Below are 25,921 nucleotides of genomic sequence, written 5' to 3' on the forward strand. Positions count from 1 at the left end.
GGATAAGGATTAATATATGTGTATGGATAACATGGTTTGATTACTGTCGGCACTTCTATTTACTTTGAAAACGTAAAAAAGTTGTTGTAGTAACTTAACTACTGAAGATGGACATATGGTATCGCGGACTTTCTTGTAGATATTGATTCATTCTATAATATCGTAGAACATTTTTTTGTTCTATCTTCAATAGATTCCGCAGCGCACGCGATGACAGAAGTTTTATTGAGGATTTTTTTACACCTTGGGTTACATTATTGCATTTTTGGTAAGGATCTCTAATTTTTTTGAAAATGCAATATAGCCTATGTTGCTCAGTAAAGATGCAGCTTTCTAATGGTGAAAGAATTTTTGAAATCGGTCCAGTAGTTTATGCGTGAAAACCATACATACATACATACATACTTACATACATACTTACAAACTTTTCCTCTTTATAATATTAGTATAGATAAGCACAGAACAGTAAAAACATATAGAAGTGCTGTAATGTCTAATTATAGTCGAGCCAATTTAATAGGCAACATTTGACGTCTATCAATTTTATCTTCGAAGAGAGGTAACCTGCTTAAAAACATCGATTAAAGTGAATTAATCGATACTGACTTGAAACATTTGTCAATCGAACTTGAAACACATTTATTAATTTATGATGATTTTTATTCACAAGTAATCAATGCATTCGATTCTAGATGTCAGATTTCGATTTTTAGAGTAACGTCTCTGGTATTTAAAAAGAAAAAAAGTTTATTGACACAAAATTGTAGCGACGTCAGTTCTTTAATTCAGAAATTGTTTATTATGTTTAGAATGGTTTATCAGTAATATGAAATCTTAAAATTACTTGTATCGGTCATTATTATTATAAATATGTAATCGTATTTGAAAAAAGTTAAGCAAATGTGCAGTTCTAACAAAACGAAATATCATGTTATTCTTTGTCGTCGTTACTAGGTTACATTGTTGAATTTTGTTGAACTGTCAAATGTTGCCTATTAAAATGGCTCTACTATAGTATGAAAACCAGTGTCGCCAAACCCACACATTTAAACCGATAGTTATACAGTACACTACAAGTAAACTATGCCTTTGATTGGACAGCTTAATTTGAGTAAAAACTGACTTAGGTTATAAATTCAGCATTTCAATATGTACCCTAACGCACGATGTTACGGTTTATTTTAGTATAACATCCCTAGGTATATTAGCTGTTTTGTTTCTCATTGCACAGAAATTCCAAATTCGAAAACATTCAGCTACTCCACAACAGAGGGCGTTAGTTTTCGATAGATATAAATTTGAAACGCAACACATAGAGATAAGGTTGAAATTTGTGTCACTCTACATTAATGACATTAACTTGATATTTATCTGATGCTATGCTCTGAGGGATGTCAGCCTTGTTATCGATAATTCACAAATAAATATTTTTTGTGTATTTTTTTTTTCTTTCTTTTATATGAGTATAGTATAATGCGTCACATTTTGGAGTATGTTTATTACTACTAAGTACGTCTTTTTATATTATTATTATTAAATAAAAAACGGAATAGAATAGTATAAATCTATATTTACAAAATACAAACAGAACATATGCATTATTTTAAATCTTGGAACTGCTGTAGGTTTGATGTATCGGTGGCCTTTTTTAGACCGCTTAGTACTGTTCGGCATCCAGTTAACTCGTCACGTTGCATTTATCCATTTCTCTTTTAAATTAGCCTCTTTGGGAAATCTATAAATTAATTAGACAAATGATAGCTAAGGAAAAATAAAATAAAATTTAATATTTATAATGTTTGTCTTTTCTAAAGTATCGATACTGTCGATATGCACCACAAGCATCACTAAAGCGACATTCGTTTGTTTATTGCAATAATATTCCAGAAAGTCTTGTTTGCTGTCCAATCTATAATAGTACTAATTTCTTATGGATTAAGGTTCATTTTGACTAGATATTTGTATACAATTTTGACAAATTACGACAAGCGAAGTTATAACATAAAATATAATTAAAATAAATTAAAATAAGACTTACCGACGGTATGAAATGCCTTCATTGCTGATATTATTTCGTCTGCTATCATTTTTGCACTCTTTATACCGAACAACACGTCCTAATTAATGAATAAATATGGAAAAAAGGTTTGACAGCTGACAACCGACTCGAATATTTTTCTGCGCACAACTGAGAGCAAGTTAGGTGATCTAAACTTATCATTGACACGTGGGCCACGCCCACATCACACTTCTATCTACTTTACTGTTCTGTGGATATAAGCTTCTTGGTAGAGCCATTTTAATAGGCAACATTTGACAGTTCAACAAAATTCAACAACGTAACCTAGTAACGACAACATAGAATAACATGATATTTCTTTCTGTTAGATCTGCACATTTGCTTAACTTTTTTCAATAACGATTACATATTTATAATAATAATGACCGATACAAGTAATTTTAAGATTTAATTTTACTGATGAACCATTCTAAACATAATAAACAATTTCTGAATTGAAGAACTGACGTCGCTACAATTTTGTGTCAATAAACCTTTTTTCTTTTTAATTACCAGAGATGTTAGGGCGTTTGTCCACTACAAGGAATTTTACGGTCCGGCATTCCGATTTTTTACGGTCCGGTATGGCACGCCATTAATCTAAATACTAGCTTGTGCACTATACGTAATTTTACTGTCCGACATTTTACTTTTCCCTATTCCGGATGGTTTTTTGAGTTTACGAGTCGCTGTAGGTATAATTGTTTTCGAGTGCCCACTTGCTTGGATTTTACTCTTTTTATTGCATATGCCAATTGAAAGCAAGCTCTTGTTTTACTTTCTTTTAGCTGGCAATGAGATTTGAGAAGTCGGTATTGTTATTTTATATACATTGACCAAGCATTGACCTATAATTATTATCTAAGTAAGTGTTGGTAAGTTAAAGTTCAAGTGGGAATAGATTTAGCTCCTCGTCACCGATTAATAAATAAGTGAAACACGCATTTTAATCCGTCAGTCCTCGGATCACAGACACAATAGAAAATCTATTGTGTCTCGGCCCGATCGGGCCGCTCGGTGGTCAATGGGTTAAATCTCTTACGGAACTTTACTTTTTATTATAACGAAGTAATATAATATTTCACCTTCTATATTTTTACCTACTCGTTTCTTGTAAAATGAAAAAACAATCATTTATTATACCGCCATACTTCCTTGAACTGTACCGCACTGATCCGAGTAAAGACGGACAGGTGCACAAGCAATTCATCGGTTTTTTCATGCCACACCGGACCGTAAAAAATCGGAATGCCGGACAGTAAAATTCCTTGTAGTGCACAAGCGCCCTTACTCTAAAAATCGAGATCGGACATCTAGAATCGAATGCATTGATTACTTGTGAACAAAAATCATCATAAATTAATAAATTCGATTTACAAATGTTTCAAATCCGTATCGATTAATTCACTTTAATCGATGTTTTTAAGCAGGTTACCTCTCTTGGAAGATAAAATTGATAGACGTCAAATGTTGCCTATTAAATTGGCTCGACTATACATATTATATTTCATATTATCATGAGCATGAAAAAGTGAGTACTACGACAAGACTACGATGGTATGTGATATCTCAATAGCGTTAGCTACAAAACAGAATTGTAACAAATTATAGCATAATAAAATATAATAATATGTATGTGTTAATTAACAATTGTAGGTTTTACAATTTCAAAAAATTTGCAATAAATATGAAGGATGCTCTTGAAATATGGAAAAGATTAGTCCTGGGAATTAATAAAATATAACACATTATTATTCCATAAATACTTTATTATATTGTTAATTGTATAACACTTGTTTCTTGAAAGCCAGATGTTTCCCTGAAGATCTGTAAAGATAACATAATATTATATTTAAAGAAAAGTATTATGAGTAAAATATTTAGACCTCTATTCATATATAATTTTTCATAATAAAATTTATAATTGTGCCAGCGAGGTATTATACGTAAAGGTGAGTAGGTGATAAAATAAAACGGTTCATAATAATGATTTAATTTTAAAAAGTGAAAAGCTTTGAAAGCGATATTAGACTTAAATTTTACCTTATTGCTTTGCATCTGGAGGAACTACGGGTTTCTGAAAACCATAAAATTATGGTTATAGTAAGACATTCAACTAAACATAAGACAAAAATTATACTTAGCAACCAAGCATTATATTATTGTTTAGTTTTGCACAAAAACTTAAAAAATACACTTGCTATTAAATAACAGTAATATATTATGCTAATCAAATAAAAAAAAAAATTGAATTTGGTCAGTTTTAAGTTTCACCAAAATGGAAATTTCTCTATGCCCTAAAAAATTATAGCACGGAATATCCAAAAATTCTTTCGTGTCATCTATTACCAATATAAATTGTATTACCGTAACAGTAGATGGTTGTCGAGGGGTGGCAGAAGTCCTTTGAGTTGTTGCAGTTTGTTCTACTTTTGGATCTTGACCGTGTTCAGAATGTGCCTGGGCCAAGGCGACTGTTGCTGCGGGCTTTGCTTGGTTATCTATAGTTTTAATAGAACAGAAACATATTTTAGAAAGTGGTGGTATTATAACAAAAATATTAATAAAAAATTGAAGAATTTGAAGGTTCGAATTGTATTTTGACTTTTAAGTATTATTACCCTGAATGGTAACTCAAACGTTTGGAAACTCAAACGTTGGCTTAGAGCTGATAACAAATTTTCGAAATACAATACTGAATTGTTTTTATATTTTTAATGTTAGGTATATTCTTTCAAATGTTGCTATCTGCTGTTGAAGTTACTATAATCTTTATTCGATAGCTTTACAAATACATAAGTACGTATTTATAAGCTGTAAACAGTTTTTACCTGGTATATCATGTAAACTGGCATTCGCGTCATAGAACTCCTCCTTTCCCAGATCCTCAACTTTTGGAGTACTATCCGACAAGCTAGATGCTGACGTGCTACTCCTCTCCGCAGTGGGTTGTGCTCGTTTCTTCCTTCTCTTCTTTATTCTTAAATCAGTTGGTGCAGTCTTCTCTGCTTGAGGCACGTCTTTCTTGATTTCGTGGAGTTCTAGTACAAACGGTTGATTAGATTCGTAAATTCCTGAATTGGAGGAGGACGACTCTGTGTCTGTCAAGTTTAATAGGTCTTCTAATGTCCTGTCTGCAAGTGAGTTAAAATTGCTCTTGTGAATAACAAATAATGCTCAATATAACAAAGAGTGGGGATTAAAACTAGTACACTTTTTCTCGGCACTTTAAAGTAGCTAGAGCCAGTATATTTTGGCTGGGTTTTAAGGTCACAGCTCGGAGGACAAAACTAAGTCTTCCAGCCCTTTTTATCTAACTAAATAATAGAATATTGTTATAACTGAAGAAAAATCTAATTTCTTCACACGTTTCGGGGATCAAGTGTCTCCTGCATACGAATTAAACGACGGACAATTTCAAATACTGTGACGATGTTTACGATAGCAAACACTTTTCGACTCGGTATTGGAATTTTAAAATTGTTATATTTGACTAGCTTATACCCGCGGTGTTACTTGCAATGGTATGTAAAATACATCTTTGGCCGTGATAAGCAGTAAAGCAAGAAATATTACTAACTACTACCCTATTCTAGTACCCTATCAATATTATGGATGAATGAGTTCATTCAATTTTACATTGAAATTATCAGTATTACGTGGCCTTTAAGTGAGATAAATCTTTCTTCTGTATTTTTTATTTATACATAAAATAATGTTTCATAATTTTGAATGCAATTAGGGACACATGTGCCGTATCGGAATTCAGGTCATGGTAGTTAATTTCAAACTAAGATGGTAATAATACCTCCTCCTCTACATTGAAGTTGAACTAGTAAATTATAGATATGTTTTGCACACCTCCACCCAGTCTTTAAGATAAGGCAGAAGTGCACATATAGAGAACTTACAATACTTACTTGAGTTATCCATTCTATATGGGGTTATCTTTGTATTTATATGAACTGAATGTGTGATTTTACTGTATTATTGTTTTTTTTTAAACTTCCATATTATAAATGATTATTTGTATTATTAAACGGGCATTTTGAGAAACTTGAAGATTTTACTTAATTTTTAGATGTTCTGACTATTTCTGTCAAGAACTGTTCTTTGTCATAAAGTTTTAAATTAGGAATTTATTTTTTAGAATGCGTTAACTATGTGGAATGAGGTTTCAATCGAATTCTACCTAGTGCTTGAAATAATTTATCTGTAACATACGTTTTACATACGCCCTACGTAGTGTAGGGCGCCCTGTAGCAAGGTGGAGCGACGATATACGCAGGGTTGCTGGTACTCAATGGCGGCGAAAAGCTGTAGACCAAGCTCTATGGCGTGCCTAAGGAGAGGCCTATGTCCAACAGTGGACGGAAAAAGGCTGAAGAGAGAGAGAGAGATACGTTTAAAACTTGTTTAAAACCAATTACTTGTAAGTAGTAAAAAATGTCTTATTATATAAATAGGTAATGTACGTATGTATTACATACGCAACTTCGCTTTGACATGAATATGCATATAATGTTTCATCCATAGAAATCTAAATAACAAGACACATAGAAGTGCTAGAATGTCATAATTCGTATGAAAACCGCTGTCGCCAAAATCAACACATTCAAACCGAAAGCTAAACAGTACACACAAGTAAACTATGCCTTTTATTGGACAGCTTGATTTTAGTGAAAACTAACTTATCTATTAAATTAAGCTTTTGAATATGTATCCTAACGCTCGAATTTACGGTTTATTTTAGAATAACATCCCTAAGTATATGAGACTTTTTGCTCCAATACGAACAAACGTGATAATAAGAATGGTCGACTGTGTCATTCATTGTTATTTCGATTACTATGGTGACACTCGTAATACTTGTAAATATTCTATAATTTTAAGGAAAAACGGCATTATTTCTAAAAAAATATATTTTCCGATGAAATATTATTCCTTTATAAGTATAATTACAACTTGTGGAAGAATTTCCGCAATGGGAATTGCTGAAACACACCATGTATACACTCATACGTCTCCAGAGCAACTGAACAGTGACGAATGCACTGGTGATGTGCAAATCACCTGAGTGGCGACAAGGTCACGCACGCTTACGACTTCTAGTGTCTTGTTATTTAGATTTCTATGGTTTCATCGTCTATCAGGTATTTAAACAAAACTACCGTCAGCAATTTGTATCCATCGATACCGTTTCAGATAGCTGTGCAGATAGCGATAAAAAATTATTGTAATTGTGTGATATTACTTCAAAATGTTATACTATCTTCATTCGTGTTAACGTCTCAATAATAAATTGATAGAATTTAAGATCAAAGTCACTTCGAGCTATAATTTGTACGATAAAGGAAAATGGTCCGCTCACACACTTTATGTGACTGTTATTGACCTTTCAGTCCTTTGAGAGTCACTCAATGAACATACATTTAAAAATAACAGTTAATTCCATAAATATGATTGGTGATCCTATTCCTTAATTCTGAGTGCTAGAAAACATATACACTTAATAAATAAAACCGTCTGTTATTCATTTGAATTAAATTTGACTAATCGATGCATTAGATAAACTGATTGTATTAAGCTTAGTATTAAGACATTACTTTAAAAATGTTTATATATTATATAGTTATAAATTACTAGCTTTCCGCCCGCGGCTTCGCCCGCTTTTTCTAAAACCTAATAAATTATATACTAAAATCACACTAAAATCCTCTTGAATCAATCCATCTATTAAAAAAACGCATCGAATTGCGTAGTTTTAAAGATTGCTTACATAGGGGACATAGGGACAGAGAAAGCGACTTTGTTTTATACTATGTAGTGATAGTGATTATGTACAAAAAATCATGTAGATAAAAAAAAACGTTGGCCCTCTGTGCGTTTTAATATTTATTTTTTTAATGTCCATCCAACCATAATAAAATTGAGCCGTGCTACATAAAACTTATAATCATATTATAGAATAATATAAATTATGAACTAATGAGTTGTAGTTGTAATATAAAAGAATATTTGTATTTCAGTAGAAACATTGTCATATTCTTTGTAACATTGCGGGACTTTGGCGGAATTTACATAGATTTATGTTCAGTGCTTACGAAGCGCGTTGTCTAGATTTAGATACTAGTGCCTCGAGAGACCGAGCTTCGTAACAAAACATATACTTATTATATATGACACACTTTGCGTTGTTCTTATGTAACAATGTTATCATAATATATTTATTTATCCTTTCTTATGGATATTGTACAATTTAAAGTAGTTTAATTGGGTTTAAGTTTAACGGTTGTTATTATTAAAATACTAGCGGTCCGCCCCGACTTCGCCCGTGGTACATATTTACGTTTTCTCTACATAAGAACCATCCTCGTACTTCAAGGAATATAATAAAAAAAGAATTATCGAAATCGGTTCAGCCGTTCTCGAGTTATGCGCTTACCAACACATTTTGCGATTCATTTTTATATATAAGAGAAGATAAGTAAGGTCAGTCTTCATCCGTTCTAAAAGGTAAATTAAGTGTTAAATGCTCATGTTTAAACTCTATTCACATCTTTAGGTATAATAAAAATGAATCGCCAAATGTGATGCTAAACGTAAAACTCGAGAACGGCTCGACCATTTTGGATATTTTTTTTTTGTTAAGGTTTTTGAAAACGTAAACACCGTGGTACACACGGATTAAACCGCAGCGAAACACTATTTTATGAATTTATTAATAAAAAGGCGTCTAAATTTCATCTTTCATTATTCAATGTATAACGAAGTGTAGTTATTTTAACCAGAATTTTTAGTCAAAAGGGCCAATAAAATCGAGTATCTAAATAAACAAGTCAATAACTGCGTTAAAAACAACCGACTTCAAACTTGCACTTGCAACATTTACAAATACAGACAAAAATGCTCATAAAATAAAAACTACTGGGCCTATCCGAATAAAATTTTTATGGGACCAATTCGACACCATCCCGCATCGAACAAAAAAAGAATCACGTAAATCGGTTCAGAAACCACGGAGTAATCGGTGTACATACATAAAAAAAAAAAACATACCGGCCGAATTGATAACCTCCTCCTTTTTTTGAAGTCGGTTAAAAATTGCAGCCAATAACGACCTAGCGTAACCAACAATTTTCGCGGCTCGTCGCGTATTGTATTGCCCGTGAAAATATGGTTCCCTCGATTGGATGTTCCTATGGAAATATGTTTATTGTGACAATGTAATAAACGGCACGTCGTGTAAGCTTTGATAAAAGGGATTAATATTTATGAGTCTATGTATATGAAGAGGCTCTTAACATTCGTCTATGTGATCAATGATGTTTATAGAAAAGGAAACTATACAGCGAAAACGAAATATTCATTCTTAATCGATGAGTGTGAATCTTAACTTTGCTTTTTGACGAAAGAATGCTGAATGGTAGTGACTTAATTCAGATGTTCTTACTTCTTCCAGTGCAAATATAGTAATTTTGGCTACTGAGTGTCGCTACGAAGATTTATTAAAGGTATTTGTGTTATATTATATTCCAATATCTTAGAATGTATAATTATCATGTCATGTTAGGTGTATTTTTTATCTGCTCTACATTTATTTCAATATAGACAATAATTATCTATATTGATTCAAACTACCAAAATTACAATATGTGAATGTGAAAATATAAAATAGTTTACTAGATAATCCGACATCATTATAATTCATATGCCTTTAGATACAAGATCTATTAGAGTCATTTTTCATACTGATCACACGCGTCCAAAGTCCACAAAAACCCTACCATATGTATTATTTATAATTTGGGGTCCCACGAATGAGGTCAATAGGGTAAAAGTCAACAATCTTTACAAATATTTCGATCGATATTCTTATCTGTAATATGTCACCAGTTGGTAAGCATCCGATGGTTGCCTACTCAAAGATCCCTTGATGCGGTGAAAGGAAATTTAACTTTATATTATGAGCGTTATGATGTATTGTGTTTAAAGGTGATTGATTTGTTTTTGGTATTACATACAAATATGTTGTAATTAATGCATTCAGCCCCCCTAGACAAGTGGCTTTCTATTAGCGTAAAGTTGAATAGAATAGATTATGAATGTATGAAATTGACGTAATCAATCGTCGTCGTCGTCGTAATCAAACGTCAATCTCATACATTCATAATCTATTCTATTGAACTTTACGCTAATAGAAAGCCACTTGTCTAGGGGGGCTGATTATTAATAATTAAGAACTACATAATTAATTAAGATGACACGTCTTGTGCCCTGTGCTACATGCTCGTGCTACGCTACGATCTATGCTACGTGCTACGACACCTGTAAACATCTGTTAGACTATAACAGATGGTTACAAGGTAAAAGGTAGGTAGGCTAGCTAAATATTTACATTTTTTAGTTTAATACACTTAATTTTAAGGCCTTAAATTGAACTAATGAATTTGTTTCCTTCCTAATAATTTTATTAATCTCTGAAAGTAACGAACTATCAGATTTACTACAAAAGGTAACAATATTCGTATACCCAATAGATAGTAAATCATACATTACATTATTCGTTGGAGGCTGCGCTTTATCTCCCGTAATGTAACGTTTATGACTTGCTGTTGAAGATGACAATAAATCGATAGGGACTGCAAATTATCGGTCGTCAGTGACCCGATTTGTTTCGGGTCATGGGTTGCATGGGGGAATAATACTGGCTTTACACTGAGCTTTATAGTGGAGCCTTAATTATGGAAGGGTTGTAAGAAATGTTTATGATGGATTGATTAAGTTTTGAACGTTGGGTTTTAAAGGTTTATAGTTTGTTTTGTTCGTATATTGCCTTGTTTATAAATAGAGTATTTTAACAATGTATGCAGAAAATAAACAAAGGAGTAGGGAATTGAAACTGGTATCTAATAGGTTATTATGTACTGGTATACTAAAATTAATATGAGATTCCTTTACTGTGTCTTATCCTTATTTAATACTAGCTTACCCGCGGCTTCGCCCGCTTTGTCTAAGACCTAATAAATTATATACTAAAACCTTCCTCTTGAATCTCTCTATCTATTAAAAAAACCACATCAAAATCCGTTGCGTATAGTTTTAAAGATTTAAGCATACAAAGGGACATAGGGACATAAGGACAGAGAAAGCGACTTTGTTTTATACTATGTAGTGATAATAAAATTTAATATAAACTCTACATGTAATGTTATGTTAGGATAAAATATGGAAATTTAATTAGTTACTTAATAATAATAAATTGATTGAAAATGTAATCAAAGTTTTAACTTATAAACAATATCAGTTTAGATATTCGATATAGGTAATACATTTTGAAAAGCCCGATTCAGTAGACAAAATGTGGCGTAATATGGAGTAGGTACCTATGTAGTAAAAATAAGGTAATTAGACAAGCAAAAATACTTTCTAGACAATAAAAGTAACTGTGTTTTTCGTTATCTATCCTATTCGGTATATTGTTTACAGGAACTCGTCGCCAAACAAGTGCTTTTTAATGAGTCGATGTCTGGTCTAGTTTTTAAGATTTGTGGGTTTTCTCTATGTGTAGGTATATACTATTATGGCAGTTCCTGGACAGCATAATAGCAATACAAAATTAATGATAATGTATGTTTAATCTATTACATTTCATACGAAGGCTTAAATATAACGTAATATGTGTAATAGAATATTTTATTTAGTTTTCCTTTTTCGTATTGCCTTGTTTTTGCTCACCCACTTTTTGCTTTTGTGTATTTCCTATATTTTAAGGGTTGCCTGGCAGAGATCGCTGCCTAGCGATAAGGCCGCCTTTTGCTTGTTTTATATTATGTGTTGTGTGCTTTTGCATCTGTATTTATTTATAAGCAATAAAGAATTTTCATTCAAGGCTTAATTGCAGCTTTTAAATAAATGTAATAGACCGGACTCTCAGTGGAGTTTCGTTTGCAAAAATCGCGGACCTAAATCTGACTTCTGATATATATTGTATAGATCCCAGACATCCTATAGACAGATGTTGCCAACCAGTTTTGTGGTCCCCCTGCCCGCACCCCGGTAATTAAATATGGCATACAAAGAAAAAAATAAAAATTTCCAAAACATGCCGTGTGGGGTATCAAATGAAAGAGCTTATTGAGTAGATCACGAATATATAGCATACTATATACATTTCTTACACTTTCTCTAAGATTTTTTAGAAAATTTACGAAAATGGTCCATTGTTGAGTTAACTTTAAACCACTATAGATTGAAAACTCGTGAATATATTTTTTAAATTATTATTTTAAATAATTAACAATAGTCCATTGTTTACGATTCAATATTTCGTACAGTGAAATAGTTGCATGGGGGAGTGGGGGGAGCATTCAAAGATGGCGAGTATATTTTCAAGTTCATATAGTATATAGTTATTTTCATCAAATCCACCACATAGCTCACTTATATAATATTACGAACTATTGAATCATAAACAATGGACTATTATTAATTATTTAAAATAATAATTTAAAAAATATATTCATGAGTTTTCAATCTATAGTGGTTTAAAGTTAACTCAACAATGGACCATTTTCGTAAATTTTCTAAAAAATCTTAGAGAAAGTGTAAGAAATGTATATAGTATGCTATATATTCGTGATCTACTCAATAAGCTCTTTCATTTGATACCCCACACGGCATGTTTTGGAAATTTTTATTTTTTTCTTTGTATGCCATATTTAATTACCGGGGTGCGGGCAGGGGGACCACAAAACTGGTTGGCAACATCTGTCTATAGGATGTCTGGGACCTATACAATATATATCAGAAGTCAGATTTAGGTCCGCTATTTTTGCAAACGAACATCTCCTTGGAGCCTGCTCTATAAGAGATAATAAGAAAGGGAACTTGTACATAATTATGGTTTCTTTATATCACATAAAACAGCGGTTATTAAGTAAAAGTTATGCACAGTATATGCACAATAAAAACAATGAAGTAGTAACTATCTCTTTAGGGCCAGACAATAGTTGCAAAAACACGATTAGGTACAAGACATCACGGATTTATGGCGAACAATAAACTGAATTTCACTTCTCTTGCCAGAAAACATTTTATAGTTGTCATATTAAGACATCAGTATAAAATATTTCACACTTTATTGCTCGGGGTAACACGAGCGATGTCTCATGGAGTATCTTGCGTTCGCATGCGACTTCGCTTTGCTCTCACTGTAAATGTATTACTATTCTTAACTGTAAAATAACTTTAATACACGGAAGATTGGTGGATTCTCTCTATTGGGAGCATAATTGACAGGTTTATGTTGACCCAGTACACTTCAATCTACAGTACATTTAATTACTGGATAAAAAAAGAGTGGAAAAATATGACATTGGTATAAATTAAATTAATTTCTTCATTTTCACACAAGGTGGTATTGTATAAATCATGTTTTCATCAACCGTCGCATCATAAATATAATTATATATATAAGGATCTAAGTACTAAATAATGAATAAATATAATTATTATTATCTACGCACCGCAACTTTCTGGTTGTGATAGACACGCTAAGTTTGTAATGAATTTTGGTACTTAACATTACTTCTAACAAACTTTTTGATTTGATTTCATTAATATAAAATATATTACATAATATATTACTATGAACAGAATTGGGTGCTCTTATATTAATTTTAGTACTTAATCGAATAAATAATATGTTATTTATTTTCAGCAAATAATACGTAATTTCGGTTTCATCAGCCAATAAATAGTTAAAGAAAATAACGAGTACGATAAAATTTACTCTCTTGAAAACAGAGTACTTACGTTAAAATTTACTGTCTCATAATCTTTGAAGTCTTTTCGAATCTGAACTATTCATGGTTCAATAATAATAATTAATAAATCTACACCACAGCTATAACTGTCAACATGTTGATAATTAACGATTTGCAGTTAATAAAATGAAACAAAAGTTGAAAGGGGTTTTAGGTAAACTAGATAGGTCATTAGCGTTATTTATTTCTAGTATACAGGGTGTCCCAAAAAGTAGTGATATACTGAAGCTGGGAGGTAGAGGACTTAGAGTGCTATCCGAATCACCCCCATGTGTGTTATGCGATTTTTCGTATTTTCGGAGTTATTACATTTTTTTCAATTTTTCATCTATCGCCGAGTACGATGAGATTTTTATTTATGGTGACGTGAATTATTGCGCTAGATGCTTGATTTTTTTTTGTGTGCTAAGCTGAAAGATAGGCCAATTCAGTATGGTAACATTTACTATCGTTAAATCTTCGAATAGAATAAAAAAAAGAATTAAATGCCAAGAAAGATAAAATTACCCAGTATGTTCATAACTTCAAGGGCCCATAAAAAAATAAAATCACATAAAAAAGGTTTTCCATTTGGCTTTTAAAAACTTGCTCTATCGATCAGGTAGCTACCCTAAAAATTTCATTTTATTATTCTGAAGGCTTCAATCGAAAAATTGAAATCTAAATGTGGTAAGTGGAAAATTTTTATTAACATGATGATCATTAAAACCAATAAATAGGTGTTAAATTACCAGAATTTTTTTAAAATAGCCCCGCTGTTGCTCAATGCAAGTGCGACATCACCGTAAAAAGTTGTTTTTTTAATGTCTGAATGCTCTTTTATCATTTTAAATGGTTTCTTCTGCAACTATGAATTTCCGGGTTATTTCGTCCAAATTGTGGCAGTCTCTCGTCTTTGTAGTATTCCCACGGAAAAAATTCAGTAGGGTTTATGTCCGGAGACCGTGGAGGCCAGGCTAAAGGGCAAAAATACTCTGAAAGATGGATTGGTCGTTGCAGCCTGCGCATGCGCTGGTGACGCCTGCTTTAAAGCCTGGCCTCCACGGTCCCTCGACCTAAACCCCATTGATTTGTTTTAATGGGGATACTAAAAAGACCTTGGCCACTTGAGAGAATGCCACAATTTGGACGAAATAACCCGAAATTCATAGTTGCAGAAGAAACCATTAAAAATGATAAAAGAGCATTCAGACATTAAAAAGACAACTTTTTACGGTGATGTCGCACTTGCATTGAGCAACAGCGGGGCTATTTTAAAAAAATTCTGGTAATTTAACACCTATTTATTGGTTTTAATGATCATCATGTTAATAAAAATTTTCCACTTACCACATTTAGATTTCAATTTTTCGATTGAAGCCTTCAGAATAATAAAATGAAATTTTTAGGGTAGCTACCTGATCGATAGAGCAAGTTTTTAAAAGCCAAATGGAAAACCTTTTTTATGTGATTTTATTTTTTTATGGGCCCTTGAAGTTATGAACATACTGGGTAATTTTATCTTTCTTGGCATTTAATTCTTTTTTTTTATTCCATTCGTAGATCTAACGATAGTAAATGTTACCATACTGAATTAGCCTATCTTTCAGCTTAGCACACAAAAAAAATCAAGCATCTAGCGCAATAATTCACGTCACCATAAATAAAAATCTCATCGTACTCGGCGATAGATGAAAAATTGAAAAAAATGTAATAACTCCGAAAATACGAAAAATCGCATAACACACATGGGGGTGATTCGGATAGCCCTCTTGGTCCTCTACCTTCCAGCTTTCGTTCATCACTACTTTTTGGGACACCCTGTATATTGAGTTAGATATAAACTTTTAGAAACACTGTTTAAATAAAATATAGTAGGAAATATTTTATACAAAATGGCTCTAGCTATCACAAACTTTTTAACATAAAAGCAATTTCTTTCATATACCTACTTATGAAATTAGACGACTTAGAGATTCTCCTATAGAAATCGAACAAAAATCACAAAATCACCTGATTTAGTAGCACGTGTATGGAAGTTTTATAAAATATCATTCCAATAGGTAATAATAAGCTGAGAAAAAGCCCATAGAAACAAGATTCGCAATCAAAGTGTCCAACTAGTGATTAATGGCAAATAATAATTACTTGGTTACTTGCAAGTGATTAAGTTGCTTGAGAAGGGTTAAATATACCCTTTGCTGATACTTATGTGAATAGACTGCTTTTATATAATGTGGAAAAGTAATAGAGAACGGAGTTATTTATTATGAAAGGGTTTTTTTTAATTGTTTTAATTGAATGTTTGTCTCTTTGATCAAGTCATTGGTAGGTATGTGAGAGACTTGAGTCTAGTGTTAATCGTAGGTGGAGATTGATATTTAAATTTCAGCCTTGTTTAAAAAATCCGTGATAATGACCTTTTTTATTAGCAGAATCCACGTCAGAAGTGAAATGCATCTCTACCGTCAGCTGTATCTCTTCCTTATTACTTTTTTAAAAGCAGGAAATTCATTTGTAAAGGCCCTACCTCTACAAATATTCATGGACGGCGGCCGGTTACCATCAGGTGACCCATCACTTTAGTTGCCCGCTGTATTATTAAATAATTTGGAAAATCCAAAAGTGCACGCCTCATAATTTTTTTTTAATAAATATTTATTAATTATTATTTTTGTTTATTTAATAACAATTAAACCACATCGAATCAGACCCTGAAAAATGAAAGGGTTCTATTCCTGAGCATACTCAAGCGTAAGAGAAAAAAAAAGACTCGATTAGTAAAGTATTTCGGTCGCTATCGTGTTAACAAGAAAAAGGATCCGCACATACAGACACACGGACGTCCAAGACAGAACTTTTTTAAACTGTTTTTTAACTAGCAAAAATGACATCAAAAATATCATGAACGTTAAAAATAGTGTTTTTTCTTAATATGTGTGTGTATGTATTATCTTACAAGTGCAATGTATGATACATAAAGACATTTTAAGTTTGAAAAATCAGATGTTTTGCGCGAAGTGACAGTAGTACCCACCTCAACGCTTCGCTTATGAGGCGTGCAATAAAACATCTGTAAGAAAAGGTTCATTAAAATTCCAATAAAATATTACTTTAAAAGAATATTTCCTCAAACAACGCCTAACTCCTAATACATTTACACAGTTTTAAATTAATCAAACAGTTAGTATATACTAATGGATCTCTAAACTTTCAATTCTATTTAGAACTAAACTGGAAAGAAAAACTTTTCACTCACATAAAGCATCAGACGCTGTCTTTATTTACACCCTTTGAGATTTTTATAATATTATCAGCGCGACGAATCTCGCCTCTCAAGATTTATTACAGTATAATTTAACTTACAATGGTTGCATTTGAGACATAATTACATTAATCTTTTTATTTAACTCGCAAATACAGTCTAAATAACCAAAATATTAGTTTTCAACTATTTAATTAAATGTTTATGTAAGTAATTTAGATACTAACACAAATCATTTCTTAGAATGGAGAGTTTATTTATTATTTACTCTCGAGAGTTAATTTATTATTTTAAATTTACTAACTTTTTAAACATAAATATGTATAATGTATATCTCTTATGTTATGATAATAATATCTAATATAAGTAAATGAATAAAACTTTAATTTTTACTTTAGGAGTGATCGGTTTATCGATCCGAGCAGAGCCTAAATTGATGTACAATATCTACTTGACTTAAACTCATACAAACTTACAGTGAAACCATAAAGCATGATATCCATTCCATATTTATTTTAAGACATTGGACTTGGTACTATTACCAAATTAAATATACATAGGTATATATCAGGTAATTATACATAATTTAATTGATTATTATCAGGATAGGAATGTTAAAATCAAACACACCACATCGTTTCATACATTTATTTCGCTTATCTATTCTAAACATAGATTTACACATAAGGTACTCATTAAATTCAATTAACATCGATTACACCAAATGACTTAGAGTTTGACTCGGGGCCATTTTGGCACCAGCAGCCGATCCATATATCGGCTTGGAATTTATATTAAATAGACTAATGGTAAATGCTTTGTTACTTCGTGGTATATATTTCAATTTTGATCATACTTTGGTAGATCTTCCTCATGTAATTTCTGTTTTTAATTTGTTTCGTATTCCTGTTTGTTATAAACATTGAAATCATAAAACCCCCTACGACATACCTAATTGTGCAATATTTTGCCAATACTTTAAGTATTTCGCAATTATATGAATTATTTATATTTTAATAGCATACTATATTATAAAATCAATATTATGATTATTGAAATGCCGATTTGAAATATACTATAGTTAGATTTGAGCCCACGCTAACGAGATCAGATTATATTAAATTTCTGATCTTAAAAAAATGTAAAAAGCACAAGAGACCCACATAAAAAATTGTAATAAAATTCTGACAATTATTATATCAATATAAAAAACACCATTCAATCTAACAACGACTTATTCTATCTTTGGTACAAGAGATCGGTAACGTCGTACAAAACATTTAGACAAATTTTGAAAAAATAGCCATTAGTATACATATAAATAATCCCTGTAATATATTTTAACCCTAAGATACAGTGATATCTTAAGTATAATGGCAATGAGATTAAATGCATCGAAATCAAGGTATTTGGTAATACAAAGGATTATACTTATTCTTTAGGACTATTTCTAATAATAAGTTTTGTAATTGTGTTATCTCATTACCACGTATTATTTTACATATTTAATTACATAGAGACAAGATAACGATTTAATATTGGCAGTTTTAAATCAAACACTGATTAACTTTAAATTAAATAGGTATATTTTTTCCTGAAATATTACTTAGTTTAAAAAATTAAAATCTTTGGCTTTAGTCATAACGAGTAAAATAATAAAATGACCGAATAAAAAATGGATAAGGTAACTGTTTTGCAAATAAAAATGTTTTGCAAAATACAAATTTTGTCATAATTCAAGTGTCCGTATATAATTCGAGTCATTTTAAAATATAGCGGGATTATTAATTTGTGATTTATCTACAAGAAGGTGTCGTCTCGCCTTCGCGGCTGGCAATTATTATTTATTTGGGTTTGTTCTGGCAAATGGAGCCGAACTTTACGGGAACTATTGCACTGGTGTAAGCGCTGCTTTGGGTACTTAATGCTGTCGTCTTTTACCTGAAAAATGAAATAATTATATTAATTATAATAATTATATAAATAATTATATTAATTATTAAGTGCAGTGTCTAACGTTTACTTTATTACAGAATCTACTCTACTAGAGCGTAAGTAAATATTTGTAACAATTTGTATTTCCGGAACTAATGTTTATTAAAAAAATTGAACAATGAGTTTGAAAATTGTCATGGTTTTACTAAAAGTAGATTTGCGTATAAACAGTATAAAAATGTAATAAAATGTCGAATATTTTATAACTACATTTAGAAAATTTTGAATCCCTAGAATACTTTAAATCTTATTTGAAATATACTGTGAAAATTGCGTACCCATACCTACTTTCCTACCACACAAACTAGTTGACAACATGTCACTACAAAGATACATGATGAAGATTTTTTATCAAAGAAAAGGGATTTTTTATTAATACGCGCTGTTGCTGCGGAAGACAGACCATTTATTATTAAGGTTTGTAAAGGAATATGACGGTGCTCATAAGTTCTGCATAGCGAAAATGTACTGAAATATTTGTTCCAACTTTTCCTTTTTATTTTCATCTCGAGTTCTTTATTATTTATGTTTTTGCGTATTTCTTAACATAATGTTTCATTCTTATTTAAATGATGATTGGATTTGATGAATCATGAATAACAAACGATATTAAAATTTTAATTTGAAATTTCGATGTACTAAGGTAAATTTCAAATCTTGGAATTTATAACGATTGAATATGGAGCTTTCAAAGTAGAGTTTCTTGATGTAAACCCATTTGAACATTCCTTATTTCAATTACAACGTATAATTAGTATCTACAAACAAAACATTATTTTCTGCATGATTTATTTATAAAACGTCATTGATTATTAATTATAAAATTATGTTTGATTTCCAATAACCTCTAAATTTAATCCCTCCTCTTCCCGTCACTTTAAATAAACATTTCATACCGTAAATGAGATAATAGGCTGTAAAATAACGATTCATAAATATGCAATGAGCTCGCTCCAACAAATATTCAGATTACGGTCGACTGCGGGATAATCCTCGGTGACGATATTGTTGTCAGACATGGGGACTGGGGAGGTTTCCTTACATATTGTTTGGAAAGAACACTTGAGAAGGAAATGTATGGGAAATAAAAACAATTAGTGCACGTGCTAAAGGTATGTATGGTTTAGAATTGAAGTAGTAGGAGAATGTCCTATATTTTCCTGGATTATATAAGTCATTGTCGCCGTCACAGCCGATGCACAGTTAGTATTTGCATTCATTAAATATTCTAGGATTCGCGATCGTCGCTGTTATGCACAATTGCAGAAGATCGTTTGCAGGCATTACAGCTCTACAAATGAATTGCCAACGTTAAAGGGAAAGAGAATAAAGAAAGGATTGATCAAAGGAATAAAGGACTAGGAAGGGTAAGGAAAAGGTCATCCTTTTGAACCAGGGAAAAAATTAAGATAATAAATATGACAACTTATTAATTAGGTATTATCTTATCCTATTACATTATTAAGCATAACGCAAATAAAGCGCGTCACACACGGTGAAGATACTATAATATTTTATGTTCAGATTCTCTAATATAAAATATTACAGTATCTTAAGGTATCCGGTATCAGCGTTCTGACCATCATTTTTCTTTTTGTTATTGCGTACTAAGACCTCTGTAGAACCGCCATCCTGTTACAAATGACCCGAAACACTGACACAAAATAAAATATTATAGTATCTTCACCGTGTGTGACGCGCTTTATTTGCAGTTCGGTCTGTCCATATTTTATAAATGGCACACACGCACACACACACACACACACACACACACACGCACACACACGCACGCACACACACGCACACACTCACCCGCACGGTGAGCTCGTGGCGGGTCCGCCGGTGCGAGGAGGTGAGCAGCTCGGTGTGCGCGCGCGACTCGGCGCCGCCCGGGCTGTCCGCGTGCAGCCAGCACAGCCACTTGTATGGCGGGATGTTTCTGCATTTGTAGTGCTTACCCGTTTATATGTTTTGTAATAACACATACATTTACGCTTAGTCACAGTAAATAGAATACGAACAGTAAGGCAACTAAAGCTTTTTAATAAAATAATTACCTACGCAGTATTGAAACAAAAGTTCTGTTAACGTACGTTTATTTTTACATAATGTGCGTATCTGGGGGCACGGCAGTGCCCCCGCCAAGTCGAGCAAAAAAAAAGCGGCACGGCCGTACCATCCTTTTCTCGAAGCAATTCGGGCCTTTTTCGACCCCCTATAATTCGGTTGTGGATAAAGCAAGAAACCTGAATCTTCAGTAACTAATCCGGCATTGTATAAACACGGAATATTTAAAATTTCAGTCAATTTGAACCAGTAGTTTAAGAATGACAACTTGTTAAAGTTTCTAAATTTTGTCACTCACTGACTCACCGATCATCAAAAGTCCAAGGCACTTCTAGCAGACTTAGAAGCTTCATATTTGGAATACATATAGAGTTTAGTGTCTTAATCATGGGAAAACTTAAATATTTTGTAATTTCGGTCCAGTTTTCCAAATACACCAACTGCATCAATAACTTTGTAATCACATATAAATATATGGGATTACAAAGTTATTTATGCAGTTGGTGGTTGGTGGTGGTTATAAATTTAATAGGTGTAGATAGGTACCTACCATATGAGGCAAGGGAGGGGGTATAGGGTGGGTAAGGGTGTGTTTAGCCCATGAAACTGAACAACATTATTACTTGTAAAATGGTCGACGTAATGAAAAACACATGATTGGACATGTCTTGAAGTACGAAAATCTAATAAAACAATATATTATAATTTAAATCTGTTATATATAAATTGTTGGCGCGACTAGCCTCCTTACAGACAGACTGGCCTCTATTTTACTCTATGACTGACAAGCAAAATATACGCCAAAATGACAGAACAATGAAATGTGAATGCCTTCGAGCGAGCGGCAGCCACACGCATACGTGCGAGCGCCCTCATGCTGTTCGGATGTGCCTCGAAATCTAACCTATAAGTTTGCGATTTTCATTTATAATTTCGATTGAGGCTGAAGCTCAAGAAGTAGTACCGGAAAAGAAAAAGAGGAAGACTACATATAAAAATAAGAAAATATCATAAGACCTTTAACAAAATTTGTTAGAAGTAGATGGTATCAAAAAGAAAGGCTCTACAAAAAGAAGTGAGATCCCATCAAAAACATCCTGTAAAAAACCCAAGTCTCGCAGCTCAGTTTTTCTACCGTCAAAAGTTGTGAGATCCATGTAACCAAGTCGGTTAATCTATTTAGTGTCTACTTGAAGGACCTTCTGTCTTAAGTTATTACATAAGTTATTATCATGCCAATATTAAAAATATTTAACGTTTTAAACAAATAGATCGACTTGGACATCGCATGAAAACAAAATGAATATTACAATATTATATTAGATTCTTTAGTCTCTCGCGCCTCACGCGATTGAAACTCTCGTTCCTGTTGGTCGCTGGCCCGTCGTGCTGTGTAGTGTGATACATACTAATAATCAAATCAAGCGATGTCCAAGTCGATCTATTTGTTTAAAACGTTAAATATTTTTAATATTGGCATGATAATAACTTATGTAATAACTTAAGACAGAAGGTCCTTCAAGTAGACACTAAATAGATTAACCGACTTGGTTACATGGATCTCACAACTTTTGACGGTAGAAAAACTGAGCTGCGAGACTTGGGTTTTTTACAGGATGTTTTTGATGGGATTCTATTTACTGTGTCAAAGTTAAGCTTAAGGGCTTGGTCTAGTAGTGCAAACAAATGCATCCTGTCATCCTATATGTAAATAATACAAATGTACTAAGGGAAAGTTGCTCCACTTAATTTTTAAAAATTAAATCATTCGTATAATTTAATATTCGTAATAAGTACCAAAAATGACAATTTGAAACAATTTTCGTGAAAATTACACCGGGTGATTTTTTTTTTATCAGTACACAAAATTTGCGAATACTTTCTATTGATATCTTCAACTTCATGTTTATATAACTGATCAACTTTTACAAAGAAATTTGGACGAAATATAAAAAAAATAAGCTTTCCATACAAAATGCATAACTCTATACATTTTTTTCGACCTAAGTTTCTTAGTGAAAGTTATTCAGTTTAACTAATAAAACGGATAAACAAATTTTGTATTTAATAAAAAAAATGTAATGTTTGTGTTAAAAAATTATAAAATAGAAAAATACGCAAATGAAAACAAAAGATATTTATTACTGACTAGCTTCCGCCCGCGACTCCGTCCGCGCGGATGTCAGTCTTCGCGTCTTCTACAGATTTATTATATTATGTATAATATATAGATTAATATTGATAAACCTAATAAATCTTTTGCTAGCATTCTGATGCTTTATCGGTTGCACTGGATTAATCTCTTTTTTTTCAATCGCTTGAATGATATAGGATGGGTCCTTGATGGGCATCGAATGCTGAAGTCTCGAATCAATCAATTCTGACAGTAGGCAATTTATGTAAAATCTTGATAATGGTCCATCATTTTATTTTGCCTAAACGTTACATACTTTTTTATATATTCTATTTTTAACGAATGATTCACTCCAGTCCAAACAGCAAATAAGCAGACTTCTGCTTCTGCAACGTTTAGTTGTCCCTGAATTTGAAAAAAATAGTCATGATTCTTATCTATGACAAAAGTGTTATTTTTTGCATTGTATTTCAAATATTAAATTTTTTTTAACCGCATCTTCCGCATTCATGTCTTTTGCCGGAATTAGACATTTAACTTCTACTAGTCCCATTTTCCCTTTTTGATATGGGAGTGTATAAAGTAAATTTTTTAGATATTTCTCGTTATACTTTTAAAAAGTTATTATTGTCATTTTGCTCATTAGGTAAAGTAATTTCGATATCAGTTTTAAGTTTTTTGATACCTGCAATAATAACGTCATAATCGCCTGCACATACTTATCGATTACACCCTGTATGCAATCCACCATCCACATTCATAATGTTTTCCTGTCCTCCTCTCCTTTACGCTGTTCACCGATACATTTTAAATGAGTAAATCTGCTACCACTGAAGGATGTTTCATTGTGATCAGCAAATTTTCACCACTGTTGTCGATTATTTGTTTTTCATTTTTAATCAGCAATTGGGAATCATCAGTTTTGTTTTTTGCAGATTGGTGATGTACCCTAACAATACGTCGAAAAGGGAAAGCATCAACGAATTATCGTTTTCGTCCTCTTTTTTTATTCTTCGCGTCTCTGTTACTTCTGTTTGTTTAGTTCTCAACCCCACTGAATTTTCTATGTTATTGTGATCTTCCATTACATCTGAGTTTTGATGATGTGATGATAATCCATTCGTTTTAATATTGGTACTTAGAGTTGGTAGACTAAACTAGAAATGGTGGACTAAATTTGTCAGCGCGTCTGTAAGATCAGAATATAAAACCAACATCCTGTATTTAAGTTACAAAATTAATAATCAAACAACATGCCGCTACGTTGAAAATGACTAGAAGAAAAAATTAAAACACCTCGGATCAATTTTGGAGTAAACAAATCATTTTCCCCGTATGGGGATTTCCCCGGATGAACTTGGGAAGTTCAAGTTCTCAATACAAGTTTATATTATATTTCGTATTTCTCAAACGAAAAATAAACATTTTTGGAACTTCAAAAAAATTATATTATAAGAAAATTTATGAGCTTACTTTAGTTTTAAAGAAATATACATCCCTTTACTGACACCCCGTAAAATAAAGAAATTGTTGCCAATCACCTTTGCAATCTATTTGGTTTCATTAACTTTATGTTCGAAGATAATTTTTTTTCTAGTAGTTACACGCGTAATTTTTTCGTTTATTTTCCATATCGAAATCAAATGTTTAAAAATACGAATATTTGCACAAAACTAAGATAAAAATAATCAATTAACAAAAATATTAAATTTAATGAAGTAGAGCAACTTTCACTTCGGTATGAAGGAAAATCGAGCGTAGAGCACACGTCAGAACGCTCCGGCCCAAGGAGCGCGACTAAAGAAATTCGCTAGGATTTTTACTTATTATTTTAAATATTTTTTTAATATTTAAAGAATTATCAAAATTCAAAAAAAAAATTTTTTAAAGGATTAATACTCATTGGTCTTCAACCAACTCGAATAAATTAATGGAAAAAATAACTTTTAGCAGTATTTATCAATCGATTTTGTAAGGCAAAAAATGGGAAATTTAATGAATTTATAACGTCCTAATTAAGAAAATCATAAGTTTTTCGGCAATTGTATTCAGCAGTTTTTAATAACGACTATATAAGGATAATAATGCGCTGATCAGATTGTGTAAATTGTAATCGGTTGCAACGTAGTGAGTGCACAAACTTAGCTCGAAATGTCTTTGGGGGAAAGAGACTTATCTTTAAGGCCTGATTAAGGTAACATAAAGTAACTTTATAAATGTGAAAAAATTCACGCGCATTGCGTATATAACACTAATTGATAAACAAGAAAAAAAAAATTCAGTTTATCATTTCATTAGCCGGGAAAAAATTGTCAAATAACTTGTTGAAAACGCAATTTTGCTAGACTGCAGCCTTAATTTCAAAATAATTTAGACTCGAAACTCTTTAGCTCTTTAGCTCGAAACTCGTTAGCAAGCTTTTATTTATAGCCTAATGAACAATATTTTGTTTAAATAACACTGATTCAAAAATCAGAATGTCGTTTTCAATTTCTTCAATTATCTTAACCCATTTTATTTAATAGGCCAATCCAAAATTTACATAAAAATATCGCTTCAATAAAAAATTATATTAACAGCACTTAAATGAATAC

At 31.9% G+C, this 25,921-nt stretch overlaps 3 protein-coding genes and 1 long non-coding RNA gene across 4 annotated transcripts in view; 1 reads left to right on the top strand and 3 right to left on the bottom strand.

Annotated features, from left to right (window-relative positions):
- The window catches only part of Pex7 (peroxisomal biogenesis factor 7), a 100,630-nt gene extending 77,603 nt beyond the window's left edge, over positions 1-23,027 (top strand). The window contains exon 9 of the transcript XR_016316319.1: positions 22,850-23,027. The gene's annotated coding sequence lies outside the window, so the exon portion shown is untranslated. The remainder of the gene's footprint in view (positions 1-22,849) is intronic.
- The window catches only part of LOC149484873 (uncharacterized), a 174,955-nt gene continuing 150,048 nt past the window's right edge, over positions 1,015-25,921 (bottom strand). The window contains exons 2-3 of the long non-coding RNA XR_016316327.1: positions 2,039-2,281; positions 1,015-1,735 (exon numbers count right to left, since the gene is read on the bottom strand). This is a non-coding gene — a long non-coding RNA (uncharacterized LOC149484873). The remainder of the gene's footprint in view (positions 1,736-2,038; positions 2,282-25,921) is intronic.
- Positions 4,104-5,992, bottom strand: LOC149484874 (uncharacterized). The gene is made up of 4 exons (XM_089700437.1): positions 5,980-5,992; positions 4,891-5,100; positions 4,427-4,560; positions 4,104-4,136 (listed from the first exon to the last, which is right to left on the bottom strand). Exons 1-4 carry the CDS (start codon positions 5,990-5,992, stop codon positions 4,104-4,106), a joined length of 390 nt encoding a protein of 129 aa, XP_089556563.1.
- The window catches only part of LOC149484875 (cardioacceleratory peptide receptor-like), a 59,623-nt gene continuing 52,469 nt past the window's right edge, over positions 18,768-25,921 (bottom strand). Inside the window, exons 10-11 of the mRNA XM_089701202.1 lie at positions 20,939-21,065; positions 18,768-19,072 (exon numbers count right to left, since the gene is read on the bottom strand). Of these exons, the coding sequence (XP_089557328.1) occupies positions 18,932-19,072; positions 20,939-21,065 (268 nt within the window). The 3' untranslated portion in view covers positions 18,768-18,931. The remainder of the gene's footprint in view (positions 19,073-20,938; positions 21,066-25,921) is intronic.

Source organism: Colias philodice, chromosome 11, assembly GCF_061535455.1.
Source record: "Colias philodice isolate Cphi_HAF_F1 chromosome 11, ilColPhil1 Martin Lab GWU primary, whole genome shotgun sequence".
Lineage (NCBI taxonomy): Eukaryota > Metazoa > Arthropoda > Insecta > Lepidoptera > Pieridae > Colias > Colias philodice.